General features: G+C 45.1%; 1 protein-coding gene across 1 annotated transcript in view; it reads right to left on the bottom strand.

Moving 5' to 3' along the window:
* LOC144732885 (leucine-rich repeats and immunoglobulin-like domains protein 3) overlaps window positions 1-22,151 on the bottom strand; it is a 115,919-nt gene that overhangs the window by 61,780 nt on the left and 31,988 nt on the right. The window contains exon 3 of the mRNA XM_078614547.1: window positions 18,475-18,549. Within this exon, the coding sequence (XP_078470673.1) occupies window positions 18,475-18,549 (75 nt within the window). The remainder of the gene's footprint in view (window positions 1-18,474; window positions 18,550-22,151) is intronic.

Here is a 22,151-nt window from a genome sequence, read left to right as displayed (position 1 = left end):
TTGTAGGCCCCTGTCGCATTTCTATTGTTGTTATTATTAAATGAAAATACTTCGTTGTTTCGATGACAAAAGAAGAATAGGCTTTTACCCTTTCTGGCAATGTCCCACAGATACGTAGTTGTTTATTGATTTACACAGGGTGGAAACAAATGGACCATGAATACGATTTTCCAAGAAGGTAATGCCATTGGGGGTGTTTGGCCAACGGTACAGTGATTTTCCTGAACAACAATCACGCGACTCTACGCCTACATTTCAAGACGGATGAAAAACAACAACGCAAACATTCAGTTTAACGCGTAGGCTTACGCGAACAATATTATCCGTCAGAGTTTTTTTTTAAGTTAGATTGCGTAAAATATAAATGCATCATTAAACCCACCACCAACCCGACACAGCCAATTAGTAAGGTTTGGCACGTAAACCAAACGTGCCAATTCGTTACTAGTACAGCACACCGGTGTGTTGGAGAGTAAACCCACAACATTTGCAATTCTAGTACGACGTTTCGCCGGTAATTACAACCAATAAGCCTCATCAGACGCCAGCCATTGCAAAGTCGGGTTTAAAATAAAACTTCATAGAGAGAATGCAATATGTGTACCAAGTCAGTATTTTTGTTGTTGTATAATACATGCAAAGAAAAAACTATTCAGCAACACACACACTTATCAGAAGTTAACGGCGAACAAATATGCTGCCCATGCCGCCAACATAAATATTCGCAGAACAAAATTCCACAACTATCACCGCAAATTTGGTCGAGCATAACAAGCGGTGGAGGGGGGGGGTGGCGAGCAATCTCGGATGGCAACAGCAACTTTTTGAAACGTAAATTTTCGGAGCCAAGCCCATTTAAAATGTGACACCGTTTGAAAATTCGGTTAAGTGCACCACGACTCTTAAGCAAGCAGCTAACAGGTCTTCCCAATGAGGGCAGTGACAGCACAAAAGCCACACACACCCACAATGCCATCGGGCAAGTGCCATTACAGTAACCGACACTGAATAATGGTCACGGGGGGGGGGGGCCCAAATCCACTCTCGGCCCTGAGGCCACGCAAAAAAAAACGCTTTCCATTCCACCTGCTCGGCATGGGTCCAATGTCCCCGGCTGCGCCTTCGCCCACAACAAACAAGTTCAAACCCCCCGTGATTCTGCGAGCGAACCCGCTCGCAGAGCACCCGCGTATCTGCCCAACCATTTTTTTCGTTGTGAGATTTTGCTAGTTGCGGTGATTATGTGATTAAGCGTCTTTACGTCTCTTCTTTTTATGAGTTGTTTTGCTTCACACGAGGAGGGATTTTGGAGTCGGGTGGGATACAGCAGCAGCAGGTGTGGGTGGCACGCCTGCTGCATTCATCATCTGATTACGGCTGCTTAAGAAGACCAAAACGGCTGAGTTTCAATCAACTCTAGCCAGCTGCCCGACATTCGCATTTTCTCCATGCACCATTGAATGGCACCTTCGAGTTGAAAATGCCTAAACACTGAGATGCATCACTGTCAACTTAGTGGTGAACTCTTTACGTTCGTCGTCTGCTTAATGTGGACATCTGTGAAAAATAACTTCATCAGGTTCCTCCGGTATAAATACAGATTATGATTTTGAATGTACACCGCACAGTGCCTTCAATGCTGATGTACTAGACGAACGGTTCACACAAAAATATTCCAAACGCAAAGTTATCCTACATCATCTACTGCGGTGCATACAAACCGTCTGTCTTTTTTTTTATATCCAACGATTATTTGCCAGAGTTGGGCCATTCCTGAGTGAGCAATGTTTTTTTGTTTCTGTGGGTGAATCCCACGTAAAAAAAGGATCCACTTCACTGAAAGGTTCTCTTACAGAGATTGTGCCGTGGACTATTCGTGGCACAGGATGGGATCTATCACGATTCTATTGCAAATTTAACATCGCGAAGCTTCAGCTAGAGGCTTATCTTAGCTACATGGAACGCTGGGCCAAGGTTGCATCAACGTTCGTTCACTGGATGAGCGTCACCAATTTGAGGCCAGCCAACCAGAGTTGGGGGGCCATCCAGGCTGATGTTAATTTTTATTTTCAAAAGTATTTAATGAACAAAGCAATATCAGGTACACAACACAGAGGACATGAAAGGGGCTTGACATCAGCACAGACACATTATGGATTACAGTGCAATGTAAACCTGTTTAAACCGCACATTTCAATAAACTCTACATCCCTCTGGTGTCGTCTTCCTAAGCTCTGATACCCCTGTAGGAGAAGAAGAAGAAAGAGGGAGGAGAGGGCATCGAGGCTGATTATAAGTGACTGGGATATCTCCATTGAGATTCACTCGTGAATGCCTAGAGGGCAAAATTGACCAGGTTTCACCCTGATCCCGGCGTGACACTCAGCATAAAGGTCAGGCCCCTTGGATGGCCCAGTGGAGGATGGCCCAGTGGAGGATGGCCCAGGCAGGGTCTCTTATCCACGCCCATGTGCATCCAGGACACCGTGTTACAACCACGTAGCATTGGCTATAGAAGCGGCTGCCCCGTGCATGCGAAGGCCTAAGCACTCAGTTGCTCCGTGCACTGCCTAGGCCAGGGGTCGAAAATCAAAATAACAAGAGCACATTTTTCGGAGAATCCGGTAAAAAAAACTCAATATTTCAAAAGCCACCGCAATGCACGTGAAAAAGAGACGGTGGTCCTCGATAAATAATGTCACGAAGCAGTCCTTAAAGAGCCGGAGGTTGCCAAATCCAGACCTAGATCTTCACCAAGCTGGCCAAGCCTAACGGGTCTCCTCTTCTAGCTTGCCTGAATGCCAAACTCAAGTCACCAGGTTTATCGAGCAGTGTGATGAAAAAAATCACTGGAACCACAGCTCCCTCCAAATGATGTAATGTTATCAAGGAGAAATATTACTTGGTTAAGCTCCTCTGTATTTACATAAACCGGGCGAAAGAGCCCAAAAAGATCACTTGAATTGGCATGGAAATCACGATGAAACTAATCTTGAATTCGTCATGTTTCTGAACTCGGGAGATGCTCCGATAAGACATTGTTATTTATTAATTAATCTCTGCTAACGTGTGCATTTGAATGAGAGAAGGATTGAACCACTTAACTCATTTCTTTAGAACTGCTTTTATGTTTAGTTTGTTGTCCTTCCCCTGCACCTCGGATTATTAGCACGATTGGCTACGTACGGTTCAAAGGAAGTTCGACACACATACATTGGCAGACTTAGAAGCCATGAAGATATGAAGGTGCTGCAGTTGACTTTATTTGGAATGCCAACTCTTCCAAGATGGTAATGTATAAACGCGTTAAGAAACTCACACCAAAACAGCACACTCGTTGGCAGACGATCTGTTTATTATTAAATCGTCTTTTAAGGCCATGCCAGATTAGGCCATACCAGATTAGGCCATACCAAAAATACAAGGCAACCTTTTTTTTCCACCTCTCGCGCCCAACTTTTGCGTGACGTACTGAACTGCCCTGTAAACAAAACCCGCATGCGTTCATCAAAAGTGCCAGGTACCACCAAAGTCACTATGCACTGCTGTACTGAAAGCAGGTCCCACTGCTGTAGTCATAGTAGGTATCACCACAGTCGGTATGCACTGCTGTAGTTAAAGCAGGTACTCAATACGTTCAGAATGTACTTGCGAACATCTCCGTATACAAAATGTTCATCAACCGATGAACTCGAAGGGGGGTGAGGATACCAAAGGCAACTATCAAACTTCTCAAAGGCCCATCAGCAGTACCACTGGAAACCAATAAAACTTAAAAAATATCTATTTTTTTTTCAAAAGGTCAGGATTGTAAAGATTGTCCCGTTTGTCCCTTCAAGCTATTTGATGAATTATCATTTTTCGGGGCAACGGGTCAAGTCGAAAATGAATTATTCCCACGTCTTGATTTTACTGCCTCATTTGTATTGTATCTCGTTTGTCCTTTCTCGCTTGCAGAGTTTTTTACCGCATTATCCCAAAAGTAACACGGGAAAATAATCTGCGTGAAATACGCGAAATTTGATGCATTTTTGCGAGCATTAGGATTTGCAAGTAAAAGATTCATGAATAGATCGTTAAACCCCTGGAATAAATATTGTATTTCACTAACAGGACATGAGTAAAAAAAAACCGTTAAGTCAAGGCAGTAAAAATGTTGCAGAACAATGTATTTACTTTCAATAAACAAAGCACCTCGATGTAAATTGAGTTTAAGCAACTTAATAATAGAGTACATGACACATGTTATAACAAATTACAGCTCTTTGTCAATCCGCTGCTAGATGAAGGCCTCCCCAACACCACATTGGTTATGTTGGTTATCTGACCATACTTCACCACGCTGGTCAGTACAGGGTTCGTGAAGGGATGGGGGGGGGGTGCAGGACCGGTTCAGATATCACTCGCCATGGCCAGGCACCCCGATCTGATGTGACCTGATTCACAGGGTAGCATGCTTTGTTCCTTCCCTCGCACCTCCGATTAGCACAGTTGCCTACGTACGGTGCGAAAGAAGTTCAACATACGTACATATGCCATTGCACCACACAACCCATGTGGATACCCTGTGCGGCAATCAATGAGTTTTGAAGTTATCCAAGGAAGGAGTGAAGGGGTCTACAGACACATAGAGGCAGGCAGACCGACAAATAAATACAAAGATCCCCATATAACCTTAGCAGACCGTTGGGGCAAGTGCTGTTAGCGAGCATGGCATAAGAGGGGGTGGGTGGCCAACACCACGCCCGGCCGCGTTTGTCTCTCCAGTGGCGATGTTTTTACACATTGCACCAGGTACTCATTTGAGGCTGAGTCGACCTAGGGGAGGCCCAGGACCGGTTCAGATAATCGTCACTGATGTTGGCCGCGAGCGGGAATCTAACTCGGGTCGCTAGGTTCGTAGCGCAAACCGCTACACACAGACACAGGAATCACGCCAACGGAATGGAAAACCTGGATTCCGACTCGTACAACGCAGACTTTGAAAAATGTTTAGTGGGGAATATAAAACCAGCATTTTCATATCAATCGACCAGCAGACACGAGCAGAGCTGGCAGTATATTACACACAAGGAAAAGGAGAAATAGTGTTTGCTCCAAAGCAGAGGTTCTTATCCTTGACTGCAGCCTTGCACCACTTTTGTTCTCAATCGTAAACAAAGTATAATGTAAATAAATATATAGGTTTGATGAAACAAAGTAGTTGCACTTGCATGCCCGTGCCTAATTTGTGTTTTCGATGATTTGCCTTCTAAAAGAAATCTGGCCGTGTCTCGCACACCGCAGAAAGGGGCATCTCGCACCCCAGGTTAAGAACCACTGATATAAAGAGATAAATTGTGTCTGGCCTAGGGTGAAGAGAATTGTTCATCTCTGCCCATAATATCCTACGAGGACAAGGAGTCAGGACGAAGCGAAAAGTAAAGAAATATATATTTAAAAGATGGTAAGATTTAGCCTTGCACATTTTCATTCACCCTGCTCGTGACTGTGTGCAGATTCCGTTTTGTTGGGACGTTCACGTTGCCGAGTTTGACATGTTTTGGTTCTATGGCAACACCTCCGTTTGGCCAAAATATCGTTTGATGCACGTGCTCACAGAGAGTCGAAAAACAAACAACCCTCATGTCACAACAAATACGGCGCGGCGGATAGGGGGGGGGGAGACGACCGATTTAACCTTTTGGGAATGTACAAAGCGCCGGGGTCTTTTTTTTTTCGTCGTTGCAGAAGGACTTTGATAGAACAAGAGGCTTCACAGGTGGGTTACCCGAGTGTTGTACAAAAGCCGAACACAGCCCCGGCGTGTTTGGCTTGAGAATAAACTTTTGGCGCTCGACCCGCAAGATGTGAGCCACCCGTAACACTCAAGAGGCTGAATAAACAGGCGGTTTATAAACACACAAAACACGCTGCACGAGCATGCCGGTAACAATTTACAATGCGGCGCCCCGCTTATAAAAGCCACGCAATTCAAATGCGCGCACGTGCTTTTCTAAAAGGTGAGATTCAGCGACGCTGCTCATTCCAGAGAGCCTCCCGGAGCGCACTGTTTATCGTTAAGTAAATCAAGAGCCCAGACATGAAATATATATATATATTTTGTATATATCTATAAAAGCCATCCACAAATTATATACTCGGATTAATATTTACAAACATACTCACTCACTCGTGCGTCGTACATACACACACGTGCGTGCGTGCGTCGTACAACCCGTTTGTCAATCCGCCACCTAACGGGGCACCTCCCCACACCCCTGTCGGCCGTCAGGGTTATTTGACCATACTTCACCACGCTGGACAGTGCCGGTGGGGGAAAGGTGTGAGGAGAGCTAAACGGCAACGGATTTTTCGCTGCGTCAACGGGGCCAACAGCACCTTGTTGTTCCCGGCCGGTGGTCGCCCGTCCGTGCGATATCCAGGCTCCAAAAAAACAATCCTGCTTAGCTTCTAAGGCCTGAGAGGATCGGGCTCACTCCGTGTGATTTCACCGTAGGAGCAATGCGTGTGTGAGCTGAACGTCGCATGAAGGGGCACGAGCGTGCTCTCGGCAAGCACCGACTAAGATCGACACGGCACGCAAAGAGGTGATGCGGAGGGCACCGTACATGACCACCGTCGTGACATAAACTTACTGGGGCTGAGTGAACTTCGGTGACGTTCAGGGCACATTCACATATAGAGCCCAGTTCACGTGTGGAGGATTCAATAATTTCGTATGGATGACGGTGATAATGTGATACCAATGTCTCCGGAACCAAACCATAATGGAACCCACCGGGGTGATGTGAGCTGGGTTGGCGTGATAGCGGTGAAGTGTGCTAACAACAGCAACTAGCCGATGCACCACCTGCTAACAACGACACCACCACCACTCCCTCACAGTCACGGGTTACAATACCATGGGCTCCTAATCCATATGCAATGACTGCGATTGCGTATGAGCAATTGAAATCACAATTTGATGAATATGTCTGTCCTCTCAGTGGTGCAACAGACTCCAGAACATTCAAGGTGGAGCAAAGTGATGGTAGCCTCAGAGACAGTCTGCGTTGGCATTAGAAGTAATCATTCACGGGCAGACCCCACCTTTACGTGAAATATGGCCACTGACTTAGCAGTATCTGACGCGGATTTGGCGCGGCATACTTGAAAGCAGAGCCCACGTTGTACGTTTAATTTTGCCCACATTATAGAGGGGTTAACAGATGACAATTTCCCTAAGTGAGCCTAATTTCGAGAGTATTTTGAAGCTACTGTCATGAGCACCTCTAGGTAGTACCTGCCAGGTATGCAACGATGCATCAATTTGATACATCAGAAATGGCACGCTATCGCATGTTGTAAACACACAACGGGGGGAGGTCGGGCAGAAAATAAATTGAAAAAACACGAGACGGTAAAAAGTTAGACGCCAATTAATCGGATCGTGACCATTCGTCGGACCTCTGGCGAGGTGAATACGCGCCTGGTGTCTGCCAACACAGCCACGCATTCACGCCTGTCAGAGAACGAGTGGCAAAGCGGTACTTCTGTCCGTCGCGAATAGGTGGACCGAAAACCCGTTTCCGAGCCGATCTCCTCCGGATTGCTCATTTGCTGCATTGGAGCTGGGCTCGCGTCGCTGTGCCGTAGATTACGATGACAGATGAAGCGTCAACGGAGAGCTTACGGTAACAAAGTGGTACGCCAGGCAGTTCACTAAAACCGTGTGGTCCGTTATCCATCTCAGCACCTCGTAATTTTCCGGCTCGCGCTGCAAAGAGGGCAAAAATTGTTATATTTTTTTTATTTTTGCCCAGCGACTGAGAGCACGCGGTCGCTCATAATAATGAGCGCTCGCATCACAGCTCCGGACCTCGCAGCTGGGCAGGCCTTTTAACATTCTCCCGCTGCTCGTCGGACAAATTAAAGTTGTTGAGAACGTCGGCTTTTTAAGGGGTGGCTGTAATGGAGCCCAGATTGCTGGGCACAAAAGCACAGCACTCTAACCACCCCCAACGTGCGAAAAGGGAGGTTCAAACAAAACGAGAAAATTCCATTCGTGTTTGTTTCAAGTATCTCAAAAATCATCTCAAAGTTATTTCATGCTGAAATGAACATTGAGGTGGGTGTACATCTGTGAATAAATAGCTTCATGGCCCATCGGATTCCTTCAGTATAAATACATATTCTGATTCTGCTCATTTCCTGACTGGAGACCCTGAGCCAGCAATGTAAATACCACGTTGCTATGACGGGACGTGTCTATCCATAGTACTACCACTATTGACGACTTCCCCGCACAGTGGTAGCAGAATGAATGATGGGCTGAATCAATAGGTAATATATATGCATAGTTTATATAGTATTAAAATTACTCTTACAATAACAATATTGCAAATGCTCTCTAAATGCGCGGTGTGAAATACGTAGATATAATCTTCTGGTATAACTGCATATCATAGACCTCTTAATCTTCACAATAGTAGAATTTGGGATAACGATCCAAGTCAACAATCCATTCTCGTGTGTATGTCTCGTCGTAAAGTTTAAGTTCTCATCCCAATAAACTACGGTGCAGGTTAGCATACGAGAAGCATCATACACAATCGACTACTGATCGCACAATGACATGTGTTTACACAATGATAATGATCATTTTTTTAATTATAATAACAAAAAAATGTTTGCCAATGAATAGATACGCCGCTAAAAGCGAAGAACCGTGTTGACGAAAAACAAAGTTGGGATGAAACGCCACGTAACTATTTACTGGTTAATATATTTTTTCATATCAGGTAAGGCCCACTGAGCAATATAGCTCTTTTTCAGAAGCGACCTGGCCACAAGTGACAGCTCAATGAAGTGGCTCCTCACGTGAAAAATTATAGCAGCAGCCAAATGCTCTAAATGCGCGTTGATTCTAAACGTGGAGGGGAAAACTGGAAGGCCCGGAGTAAAATCCACGCGACCACGAGGAGAGAGACACGCAAACTCCAAATATACAGCAGCAGGTGTTGTGGTTCGGATGGAACTCACAACCTCCTGCATGCCAGGCGAGGGAGTTAACATCTCGCCACCGCAGTGAAATGCTAAAACATAGTCGCGTGGGCTGCGATTGAAACGTAAATTTTAGTACCGGACTCCACCACTTTTCGTCAAGCTTGTCCCAATATAATCATTGATTTGCACAAATATCGATTTACCCAAACATGCGTTTACATGATCAATATGCTTAATGATCAAGTCATTTTAAGAATGAACTTACAGTTCATATTTATTAGTTTTTTGTTATCATTCTCTGCTTTGCATTAAAGGGTTGCTGATTTAAATGTATTTGTGAAAATTTTTACTTTGTGATTCTGACAATGTAACATGGTCAAATTGGCCCGTAACTGTCAATCATTTTACATGGTCTTTAATCTCAACTTTACAGAAGTTGCTGCGTATTTGAAATTCCCCCCCACTGAAATAGCTTCACTGATTGCCCGAGCACAGGGACAGGCTGGTAGACCATCACAAATAGTTGCTAAGTCTTCATCATGCACCAATTTGCATTATCCAGTGAGAGGCCCCGAGATTAAAGTCGGTAAAAAGATGCTTGCGTGAAGCTTTCACTGTGGGTGAAATCTGCACATTTGTTGGAGGTACTTTTCCCATCGGTGGAGCGAAGAAAAAAAACTGACAAGGAAAAGTGAAACGCTCAGTAATGAAGAAGAATGAATCGGCCGACTGAAACTGCCTTTTTTTTTTACGATTAAGTGAAATTGAAACTTTCAAACAAGCTTGGCTGCTTGCGAAATGGCGAATGAATAATCACCCAAAACTCAATCGCAAGAGATGCGAATCTCATTGAGTTCTTATCAAGTTATAAAAATGACACTGATTCATTTGCCTGATTCTATACATCGGCAATAGCGCAAGTGAGCTGCGCTGTGAGATTTTAAACTTTCAGTGTTTCCATACATATATATCTGCACACGCATAAAGCTCCGCGATTATTATTATTTTTACCGTAGATTCATGATATTAAGAGCTTTAAAATACTTAAAACCGAGATCTTAAAACGTGAAGTGAAGCCACATGCCCGCTTTATGAAACAGGTGAATCATCTTTCCATTGAGGATTATTGTCCATTCATGTCAAACGTTTCACAAATTAGCTCCGTATGCTCCCGATCTATCTAAACAGCTGGGAATACCCACCCGGCATTACCACGGACTTATAAAGTGTGAGAAAATGCTATTCCTCGATAAAAGCCCTCTCTCTCCCTTGGAAAAAGAAGGAAAAAAACCCGCGCAAATAATCTTTCAAGGCCCCCATTTGCCAAGAAAGCGGTCACAGCTCAGGAAAACTTGCCAACTGCGCTTCGGCAAAGCAACGGCAGGCAGGCAAGACGAGGCAGCGATGTAAATATTGCAATCTCACTCGCAGAATTTTTTCACTCACATTAAACGATAGAATAGAACAAGTTGAGGCCATCTCTCACCCCCCTTACCCCCCCCCCACTACGCTCCGCCCCAAGCAGAATACATCCTGTGGGTTTAGAGCGTTCTACTTGAGTCTTATTTTGTGACTGGGTTTTTTTTTTACGTATGCACCTGCACTCGAGAAGAAGGGGAAGAAATAAATGAGAAGAATGGTTTTTGGTTGGGGTAAAAATGATCGTTTAACAAGAAATGTAATGGCGGGGTGGCAGCCACTTATTATGACAAATTATTGGTCTTCATGCGTGTGACGAGGACACTGATGCGAGCTGAGAAGAAGTCGGCTCGAGACAGAAGTTAGAGCCCATCACTGATGACTATAATCAGAGCAGAATTTGAAAACCGGCAATTCAAAAAGTAATCCCCCATATCTCTAAATGAATATATGCTTTCGAATTACAATCAAAATGCCTATCATATACGCAAACAAACGCACATTACACCTCCAATTAATACGGTTGGCTATGTACGGCGCGAAAAAGGTTCAACATATGCTGCAAAGATCCCCCATATAGCCAAAACAGACTGTAGGGGCAAGTGCTGTTACCGAGCACCTATGATGGCCAGCACAAAACACGAGGGGGTGGGTGGCTAACACCACGCCCGGCCGCCTTTGTCTCCCTAGTGGCGATGTTTACACACCGCACCAGGTACTCATTTGAGGCTGAGTCGACCTAGGGGAGGCCCAGGACCGGTTCAGATAATCGTCACTGGTGTTGGTCGTGAGCGGGAATCAAACCCAAGTCGCCAGGTTCGTAGCGCAGCACGCTAACCACTAACACTACCGCTGCATCGAATTCCCACACTCGGTATCAAGTCCGCGAAAGCATAAAGCAAGCAACAGATCATGCTCTCAGACGCGATTTTAATTCCAGATCCTTTCTTTCTTGCGTCGTTTTTAACCATCTCCAATTGTATCATTTCCAGTTCTGTCGTCTATTTTTGTAACCGTTCGTTCATTGTCAATTTGAATAACTGTTTAAAAAAATCGTTTCTAACACGCACTATTTGATGCAGATGTGGCGAGCATCCGTGCAGGGCACCGTTGGTGGCAAGATGTTAACTACCTCGCCTGGTCTATAGGATGTCCTGGGTTCGATCCCGACACTTGCGATGCCCGCTATATATTTGGAGTTTGCATGTTCTCCCCGTGGACACGTAGATGTTTCTATAGGTCCTCGGGTATTTCCCTCCACCAATGCGAAACATGCTTTTAGAGTTATTGGCTACTATACATTTCCACGTGATAAGCCACTTCGCAGAGCTATCATTTGTGGCCTGGTCGCTTATGAAAAATTGTTCTTTAGCTCAGTGGTCCTTACCTAGTAAAATAAAAAAAAGTTTAATAGTTAAAAATTGGCAATTGTAATCGATCATCCGACACATTGTTACATTCCTGAAGAAGAAGCACATCTTATTTTTAATACCTTGGCCCCTTTCCATCACTGCCTGAAATCCACACCTCACAAACGCATCGTTTGAATTTTATGAGCCAAGAGCTCAATAAAAAAAAACAGATCGTTCTACAGAAATATACCTTGACGTGCGAATACGTAAGAACAGCGCAGATACGCAAGAACCTCGTCGCCACACTGGGAGACCATGCGTAAAAGTGTGCAAACTGCACAGTGTAAAGCGATCTGAAGTCTGAACAGTGAATGGAACAAACACAGGAAGCAATTCAGGCAAGGCATCGTAAAGTACCCCACTTCTAATTCTCCCAGTGGAGCAATTAGCGTTATTACTCGGTCAATGCTACCAATTTTCTTAAAGGGTTGCCCCTGAGTTTGCGTAGCTGCTGCAGCCTTGAGCATAAACCACGAGCGAGGTGCTGAGCCCTTGGCACCATACATCAGTCGTAAAAATAAAAAATGTCACACACGTGGAGTCAACTTTGATGGTGTTTATAGCTATAAGCAGCTCATGTGGCTTACACATGTAGGGCGCAAACTGAAATGGAAATCGGACTGCGTGCGAGGAATTAGTGCTGATTAGGGAAGCGCCTTCAAAGCGAGGTCTCTTGGCACAGATTTATTTAAGGCGAAAAATCAAACGGACGGGGGGGGGGGTGGATTTCGGCTGAAAAAACAATCGTTTGTCTGTGGTGCAAACAGAGTGGGCTACGCTGGGGAGTACGGAGCACGTTGTGAGCGCGGGCGCCACGGCCGCTAGGAGATGTATGAAGGAGGTAGTGGGTTCAATCCCGACTCTGACGCCTGTAGATTTGGGGTTTGCGTGTCTCCCCCGCCCCCCCCAGTGGGTTGTGTGGATTTTTATACGCGTCCTCCGGTTTATCCCTCCACAATTAGAATCAACGTGCGTTTAGAGTTCCGAGTGGTCTAAATTTCCACGCGACAAGCCAAGGCTTCGTTACGTTATCATTTGTGGCCAGGTCGCTTCTGAAAAAGAGCTACGTAACTGGTAAAATATTTTATTTTTATTTCATAGTTAATAGTTGTATCTGAGAGCACCAGAAACAAGAACAAGGCCGCATGTCCTTTGCACCGTCCCAGGCGCCAGTTTGAGACGCTGACGCTATCGTTACATATCGCGTCGTTGGCTTTCAGCTCCTGACCGTAATGCAATGCGCAAGAGGAGCATGCATGAGAATAGCGTAAGAACAGAATAACGTAAGGACAGTCGTGCGACAAATACGACCGGCTAAGTCGGTGACTTTGGCCGAATGTAATTGGCGTTTAGCGTGAAGTCCGGATTGTACTCAGCACCCCGCACGCTTTTCGGATTTAATTGTTGTTATTAAAAGTTTGGCCCTAGATTTGAAGTTTTCGTGGCTTTTTCGGTAAAGTCACGTAGGTAAAAAATTAAAACAAATTAAATCACGACGTTTTGGGCGCAACACAAGCGTCCTTCTTCAGGAACCTACGTCATTTTACCGAAAAAAAACAAAGAGTGTGTAAAAAGTTTGGCCTTTGGGTGGAGCGGTGCCGCAGTAGTTCGTGCTCTGCACTACAAACCTGGCGACCCGAGTTCGATTTCCGACAATGGGTAGCATTAGTGGCGAGCAAATATCGGAGCTGTTCTTGGACCTCCCATCTCGTTACAAAGCGGCACTGTCCGGCAAAGTGAAGTATGCACGAACATTGGCTGACAGGGCCTGAGTAAGCCTTCATCCAGCAGTGTAATCAAACAATTAGCTCTAAGGTAGTTTTTTTTTTCGTGCATTCTTATGTGAACAGATTCATGCGAAGATGATTTAACATTTCTTCACATCTGCTTCGGATCCCCGGAGACGTTTTCACAAAGTTTGTATTTGGAACGTTCCGAATGGTAATTAAGCCGTCACCCAAAAAACGCAAACAAAAACAATCACAAGTTAAAATATCCACCGTGCACAGCAGATTTATCAGGAAAAAACACAAGCACGTGTATGTTATTACTGACAACTACACTGCATACAATTTCAATCACCCAAAGCCTTTGCTGGAATCAGTAAAATTAAAGCAGTGTGTTGCAGCGTGGATTTCAATGTCCAGCGAGAGAACAGCACATGCTATCAAGTTCAAAAGCATATATGCACGCACATTATGTACTTATTTAAATCTTTCCAGACACCTTATGAATGAATAAAGCTATTGTCGATGTCATTTCTACAGTGTTTGACAATGCTATGCAATCCATGAGGTTTTTGTCGGGTTAGATCGCATAAATATCAATGTTTTGTTAAACCCGCCACCACCCGACACAGCCAATTGTGAGGGTTGTCACGTAAGCAAAACATTGCGAATTGGCTGTGTGGGGTGGTGGTGGGTTTAAATATCTACAGGATCTAACAAAAAAAACTATTGGTCGCGAAAGCCCACGTGCTAAAATGCAATACACCAAAAAAGGATGCTGGAGTTATCGGCAAAACAAATGTACAATTTTTTTTTTACTTTTTTGTTAGTTTGTAAAGCCACAAACAGAGATGAAAGCAGTTCCTGTAAATCCTTTTTTAGACGGGAATTAACTCGTTTTTTGACAGGTTTTAGGGAAAGATCATTGTGGGCACAAGAGTTTATCTTTCCGATTTTGCAAAGTGACCCAAAGCTAAATGTATTATCAGATGTCTTTGTACTGAATATTCGGCTTACCTTGAGCCCGAGGCCAAACTGGGCACACACCATGATGACTAAGGCCACCGTAATTATTTAAACTTTATTTGCTCACTGCCAGTGTTTAAGGTCAAACACTCATAGTGACGGAACAAATAATGCACTGCAAGGTAAATACTTGCGAGTACTTAGAACAAGTTTGGAGTTAATTCTTTTTTTTATGTTTTCTAAGCTGGCTATCCCGTATAGATCCCAGAGAGAGAGAGAGAGAAAAGACACATGATGGCACGTTCGATGAAGAGGCCACTTTAAACAAATGCACGAAGCCGATAGCCTCGCTTTTATTGCTGTGCGTGTGTGTGTTTTTTTGTCAAAGTTTGTTTTCATAAACATCACCACTTAGAATATTAAAAATAGCTTCGTCCCGGGCGGTTCAGAAAACGGCAGCCTGTGGTCCCTGGCACGTGAATGGCTGCTGTGTGGACATAACAAAAGGGGATTTTTAAAAGCCACAATCCCACAACACAGGACTGGCAAACGACAACAATAACCCACAAAAGAATCCTTGAATCCATATCCAAAACCCGAAACTTTTATGCCGATGAGCTTTTACAGCAGTTCTGGAAGGGCTGCCAGCTCGCGCGCCATGGGAGTGATGAAATTGGAGCGCACGGACCGCCAAATATGACTGCAGTTGTTAAAAGAGGCGAGAGGACATTGTTGGCCTTCAAGAATGGGAGGCACTTTCATCCAGCCGTGTACAGAAAACGGCTGGTGGGGTTTTACGTATAAAATGTTGTTAAGCAGTGTACAGAGATTACAATGAATTCACCAGCACACGTCGCAATTCAAAGAGAAAGTTGGATTCCCACCACCCATTAGGGTTGTAAACTTTTCCTCTCCCACAGTTCGTGAAACGAGGCGATGAACCCAAACTACGCTCAACGTAAAGTCAACACGACGCCCCGGGGACTCCGTTGAAACCAATAAGGGTACGCATTTTAAACCACGCAAGTTGCCAAATGCACGCCGTCACATCAATGTGCACATGTACAGCCCTTTGTCAGTCCACTGCAAATTGAGGGCCTCTGCCCACCACCACCCCCCCCCCCCCCGGGTGATATGACCGTACTTCAGCATGCCGGTCAGTGTAGCTTGGAGGTGGGTAGAATATAAGTGGGAGCGCAGAAGTGCAATACAACAAACGGAATTTGTCGCATTTTCTTTCGCTACCCATCAAAGTTAGTGCCCACTCTCTGATATCTGCCCACCCCCTGTGAAAATGTGGACTGCGATTAACAAAGAGGGGTTAAACAATGTTCACTCTGTCTTCATCGTTACAGTTCAAGGGATCCCGTCGTGGTGTAACACATGGGCTCGCTGCGTCGGCAGTTTTAAAACAATAAGCTACGGTTTTTCAAATTGGCCCGACTACGTCTAACCCAGCAGTGTTCATGGGAACGCCCCACAGTTAAAGGTGATTGGCCGGTCGCAAGTGGCAGGGTAAAGTGTGGGCACTATTGATCCTTTTTTTATCGAAATGTCTGGCCACAGTGGAAGAGTAGGCCAAAATGACTTATCGTCGAGAGAGAGATTCTGTGGAGCTCCCTCGAGTGGAGGCCCTTCTGCCTGCGGTGGCGTGAGGGAGCAGTTGCAGTGACGTTTCGGTTAAAGCTTAAAAGAGTCAAGACTCTTGGTCAATGGGTGAACAGATGTTCACAGTGTCAAGTTTGCAACGTGATCATACTGTACATCCCTTATCTCGCGAGACGTTTCTTTGACCCGATCGATGCGGCAGAGGTTCCAAACAGATCTTGCGGGTCCGTGCTTATATCTTGACAGGAAAAAAAAAGGCCCTGAATTCAACCCAAAGGATTTGCACGTCAATTTTTTTTTTAACCCGATCTCACGCGCCATGTCGAGGTCCAAACCGCCGGGTAGATGACAAGCTCGGCATGGCGGGCAGAGTTTCTTTAAAGGAGAAACGTGATTATTTATTTACAATGCCATGTTTGCTTCACGACTTAAGAACGACCACGCTCAAGTGCACAGCTAGGTTACAACACCTCCGATTTGCTTACACAGTGGTCATAGTGACGGCGTAAGATTAGGATCTCATCACGTGGCCTACGGCTATCGCATGCCATCGTTGTCCGTGCTTTCCACTGGTAAGCCTGGCACAAAGGAATAAGCTGTAGTGGATTTTTACTTATTGCACATGCATGGCGATTTCACGTGTGGAAGCTGCGAGTTACAGTGACATCGAAGGTCAATTTAGCCGGTGCATGCAAGAAAACATCTATTTGGCAACGGATTTATATAGGAACAAATCACAATATATATTTAAAACAGCAAAAAATCGTCCGATATCACGAATTCTCATGAATGCTATTCTAAGATGTATTCAGAAGAAATTACTATAAAAGGAAGAGAGGAGTGCTGATGATTGCGACGAGGTATTCACGGTTAAACAGCAGGGCTGCTTAAGCTATGTAGGTTGCAGATTAGCTGAGATGGAGCAACAAAAAGGTAGGGAATGTTTGTGAAGCTGGTGGATTAAGTGCTACAATCTGGCAGGCACTTACTTATACACATAAGGGTACTCAAGCACGGAACACAAAGACAAAGATCCCCCATATAGCCTTAACAGACTGTTGGGGCAAGTGCTGTTAGCGAGCACCGATGAAGGCCGGCACGGGGGGATGGGTGGCCAGCACCACGCCCGACCGCCTTTGTCTCCCCAGTGGTGATGTTTACGCACCGCACCAGGTACTCATTGAGGCTGAGTCGACCTAGGGGAGGCCCAGGACCGGTTCAAATAATCGTCACCGGTGTTGGCCGTGAGCGGGAATCGAACCCGGGTCGCCAGGTTCATAGCGCAGCGCGCTAACTGCTACACCACCGCTCCCCTTAACGCACGCGCACGCATTCGTGTGTAGACACTTGCGCATGCCAATGCATACACTGACAGACATGTGAAAGCATGCACAGCTGATACACGCACGGACATGTGTAACCATGTGGAAACCACACACATGCAAAGGCGGCCCAGGAACACGCGTGCTCAGACGCAAAGACAAAGGTCCACTTTGTTTGACGTGGTGAGCTTTTTTTCTGCGAGGCCAGGATTATTAGCGAGCGGCCGATTATATCCTTAACGCCTCATGAAAGGGGAAATAGTCCATTGCCTTTGCGTTCTTTAAATGGCGGCATTAATACACAAAGTTCATTATTCCCTTTTGCCTGAGTTGACCTAGGGGAGATCTGTTGGTACCAACACAGTAATTGCAATTGATGTGACGCAGCTGCGCGTGTGTGTAACGCACATACATTGCGCACAACGCGAATTTCATTGCACAAAAATTTTGTTTGTAATTATACCATGAACATGGAACTCGCAAAAATGGCACGTCAAGATAAACGATAGGAAAGATTTTTTACTCCCATTGACAACAAGTAAACACACACACGAGTAAACATCACAATATTTAAAGTACCTACAAAAAACTATTAAATATTTTGTATTTCACCAGGTAAAGCCCACTGTGAGATATTGCACAGTGGGCAAATATTCTTAACGCGCGGTGTAGCTAAATGTGGAAGGAAATAACAGGAGCACCCGGAGAAAAATCCACGTGACCACGGGGAGAACATCCAAACTCCAAATATACAGCAGCAGGTGTCAGGGTCGGGATCGAACTCAATACTTTCTGCACACCAGGCGAGGTAGTTAACATATGCCAGCGAAAAAAATGCAATCCATCACCCCCCAAAAGAAATCCGTGCTTATTTTTTGTTGAATGTGTCTCGAAGATGGATAAATCTGACAGCATACGGGTAGCATCCATGGCTTAAAAATGGGATACAGTTGCAAATGCTGTTACTGCATTAAATTCCATTCTGCAAGTTTGTACTGTTTAATTACATTCCGAAACCTTATCTTTACTTACAAGGATAAGACGGTGATGTTTTCAGATGATTTTCCAAAGCTTGCTATTTCTGTGAGTTCATTGTGAGCCACTTTCCTAAAGACGACACGGGAGAAGAGAGAGATACATTAACGCGCATCATACAGCAGGACAAAAACACGTTCAAATATTGCATTGCAAAGAATGACATCACACAAAGTTCAATTTAAAAAACCCACCAACAGTACAGATAGGTGTTTCCCATCCCCCCCCCCCCGTTGCTCCAGTTTCTTCCCACATGTACGCGTGTATGTGGAACTTCTTTCGCACCGTACGTAGCCAACCGTGCTGATCGGTGGCAAACACTCATAAATTGGCCGAAACACCTTAATGTATAAAGGACAACAGAGCTTGAGGGTGGGGCAGCGAGGATGTATTGCAGTGTGTGTATGCATGTATGTTGAACTTCTTTCGCACCGTACGTAGCCAACCGTGCTAAACGGAGGCGTCGGCTGACTGCCCAGCTGCTGCCTTTCCACCCTTTGGCAGTGGTTCCTCCTCACACCACCGAATCATTCTCTCGCCTTGAGAATGAACGAACGCTGTGCTGTGTTACACGTTGAGATTATTATTAGTATTACTAGACACGGCCTCCCCGGCTAAAATTAGGAAACAGTGTTCTACTGCTGTCGATCTATTGCCACAATAAAGCAATCGAACCCTTATCTACAAAGACGCTGCTCGTTTACTGAGGTAAAACAAGTGAAAGGCAGAGGTATGACCTGCAAACAGCACTTGAGGCTCCCGCAGTCAAGGGGCCTTTACCTTTCAAGGGACCCTTAGCCTATATTACCACTGTCCAAACAGACTGGAATAGGTGTGGAAACCCACACATCACCCCACCACAAGCAAACTGTCAGCCAGCCGGTTTAAGGACATTCCCATTTTTACTGGGAGCACATTTATTTATTTTAGTTACAGCTCTTCGGTTGGGTCAACGCACTTCTGGATCAATGTCGGGTCAGCCATTGGGGTTGTTTGACCATACTTCACCATGCTGGTCAGTACAGGTTGGTAAATAGGGTTAGGAGCAGGGCCGGAGCAGAGGTCAGTTGCCAGTGATGTTAGGGGCGTTGCGGTGGCGAAATGTTAACTACCTCGCTTGGTATACAGGAGGTCGTGGGTTCGATCCCGACCCTGACGCCTGAATATTTTGAGTTTGCATGTTCTCCCCGTGGTCGCGTGGATTTTCGTCCCGGGTACCCCGGTTTAGAATCAACATGCGTTCAGAGTATTTGGCTGCTATAAATTTCCATGTGGTAAGGCACTTCGTTTGGCTATCATTTGCGATAGCCAGGTTGCTTCTGAAAAAAATAGCTATATAGCTCAGTGGGCCTTACCTGGTAAAATAAAAAGTTTAGTTTTTTAGTTTTAGCGTTGTGAATCAGTATGCCACCGCTCCCCCACTTATTAAATAGATGGGATTCCCACTTTGGCTGGGAATTGAATTTGGTACCTCCCGGGTCACGGGCACCAACCACGTGAGCCTCTACATCACCGCAGAGAACATAACAATAAAGGGGGATGGATGAGGATTATAAAACTCAACACATTCATCAATAACATTTCCTTAAAAGGAAAAAAAGATATATATGTATGACAGGCAACGTTTCGGGGCAATGACCGTTCTTCAAAGCAAATAAATCCATTACCTGAAGAAGGGCCATTACCTGAAACGTTGCCTATTGTGTATATTTGTGTGTTTTTTTGTTACGTGTGCTTGTGCACCCATTGCCAACGCAGCAGCGGCGGCATCAGCATCGGCATCACCCAACAAAACGGACTCAAATCACGCAGTCTCGCCGTGAAGTGCGAAGATTTAAGCGTATAAACGTGCATTTTTTAAAAAATAGTTTCACGATACGAATCCTTCGCGCAGTTATTAAAGTCAAAGTGTCACCGTCAGCGGCAACGAGCTAGCAGTGGAAACTCCACGTTCCCATGACAGGGACCAGTTGCTGCATACAGATGTTGATATCCCATACAGTGGCCTTCGCTTTGTGATCCGTGCAGGAATAATTGTCACGAGTAGGCCACTGACGGGCCACTTGAAGTTGTGACGTTTGCAATTTGTCAGTCACCTGCCAGTCAAGTGGTATGCCTCAGTGCAAACCAGCCAGACCTGTGCAAGTTGTTTGTTTGAAGTTTGTATGTTAACCGACGAATAATATTGTAATCTATGACAAATGGAAATGGTTAATTACGTACAGCATGCACATGGCAGACACGGAGTGGAATAGAGTTGACTCATGATGCGGTTGAATTAAATTCGCTTGCCCGCAACAAAAACTAGATGTGTTTGACACGTGGGTGTTACGGAAGAACGGAAAGACAACGCTGGTGCGATACGTCTAGAGCTGAAAAATGTGCCGATAGGGAAGCAAAGAATCCATAAGAATTCGAGGTGTGAAGGCAGGAGGTGTATGTGGGACATATCTAAGAGGGTCACAAGCTGGAGAGAAGTCGAAACTGATTTCTGAAGAAATGAGAATTGCACGGAGAGATGGATGAGGAAGGAAAGGGATCAGGCGGAGGGACGAGGCGAGCGGTCGCACCGGAGTTCCCGTTTGAGAGAAGCTGAAGATCGAGGAAGATGGAGAGGCTCCGTCGTTAGACATCACACCGCAGGTTTTATAGAGAGATAGAAAATAAAGGGCCGTTTTCATTGGCGGAGTTTGGAGTGGGGGGGGGGCACGGGGGGCAATGCCACCCCCTCCCCCCCAAACTGGACACATTTATTATTTTTGTTTTAGTAGTTTACAATGAAGATTAGAAATCAATGTATTATATGTACCCACGATTCCTAATGTGAGGGACAAAGTGAACCCCCTCTGCCCCCCCCGACCCCACCCCCCAAACTCCGCCTATGACCATCGCTTTTGTTTTACGTTTCTTTGTTAACCCTGGAAAGGCTCACCGAGTCTCAAGCCTCTTTGTTCAGGAGGGTCCTGCCAAGTTTTCGTGGTAAGGGGGCGGATGCTGCTGCTGCTGCTGCTGCGCGCAATCCCAATTGAGTAATGTCCAGGTATTTGGTCAATAACAGTCGCATTCTGGGGGGGGGGGATGTTTATTTGTTTGTTTTGTTTTTACAAAAGTAGAAAACTTTTTCCTCAGTCGTCGCGGGCAGAGCAACGTCACCACGGTAACGTTGGTGGCAGCTGCTTTGATAACTCAGCAGAGGCACTTGTAGGTCAGGGACCAAAGCCACAATTAGAGACACCCATGTTGACAAGTTTAAAATATAATAATAAAAATAATAATAAAAAATAATAATGTTGACTTGGGCAGGACACATCTCTGGACAGGGTCGGTGCCAATTATTTTTCCTTGATGCTGGCATTTTTTACAGCGTCAAAGTATGAAAAATAAGAATAGGTTTTACCCTTTCTGGCAATACATCAGGTGTTAAGAAAGGATAGACAACCTATTGTTATTTTTTATATTTAATTTTCGTTCCGATTCACTTCACTGTTTGTAATTTTATTAGATTTTTTGTTTTTTTTTTGCCATTTTTGTGACCGCGTATGAAATCTCTGCTGTCCTTGGTTGCTCGACTTCTCACCTGGGGGTCGAGCAAAATAAAATGTTTTACTTGAAACTCGAATTCGGGCCGAGTAATTGCGCAGGAATGCAAAACTGACGGAGAAACCAACGCACCC

Source organism: Lampetra planeri, chromosome 44 (assembly GCF_965212315.1).
Source record: "Lampetra planeri chromosome 44, kcLamPlan1.2.h2, whole genome shotgun sequence".
In the NCBI taxonomy this organism is placed as follows: Eukaryota; Metazoa; Chordata; class Hyperoartia; order Petromyzontiformes; family Petromyzontidae; genus Lampetra; species Lampetra planeri.
This window is presented reverse-complemented; position numbering and strand designations above follow the sequence as displayed.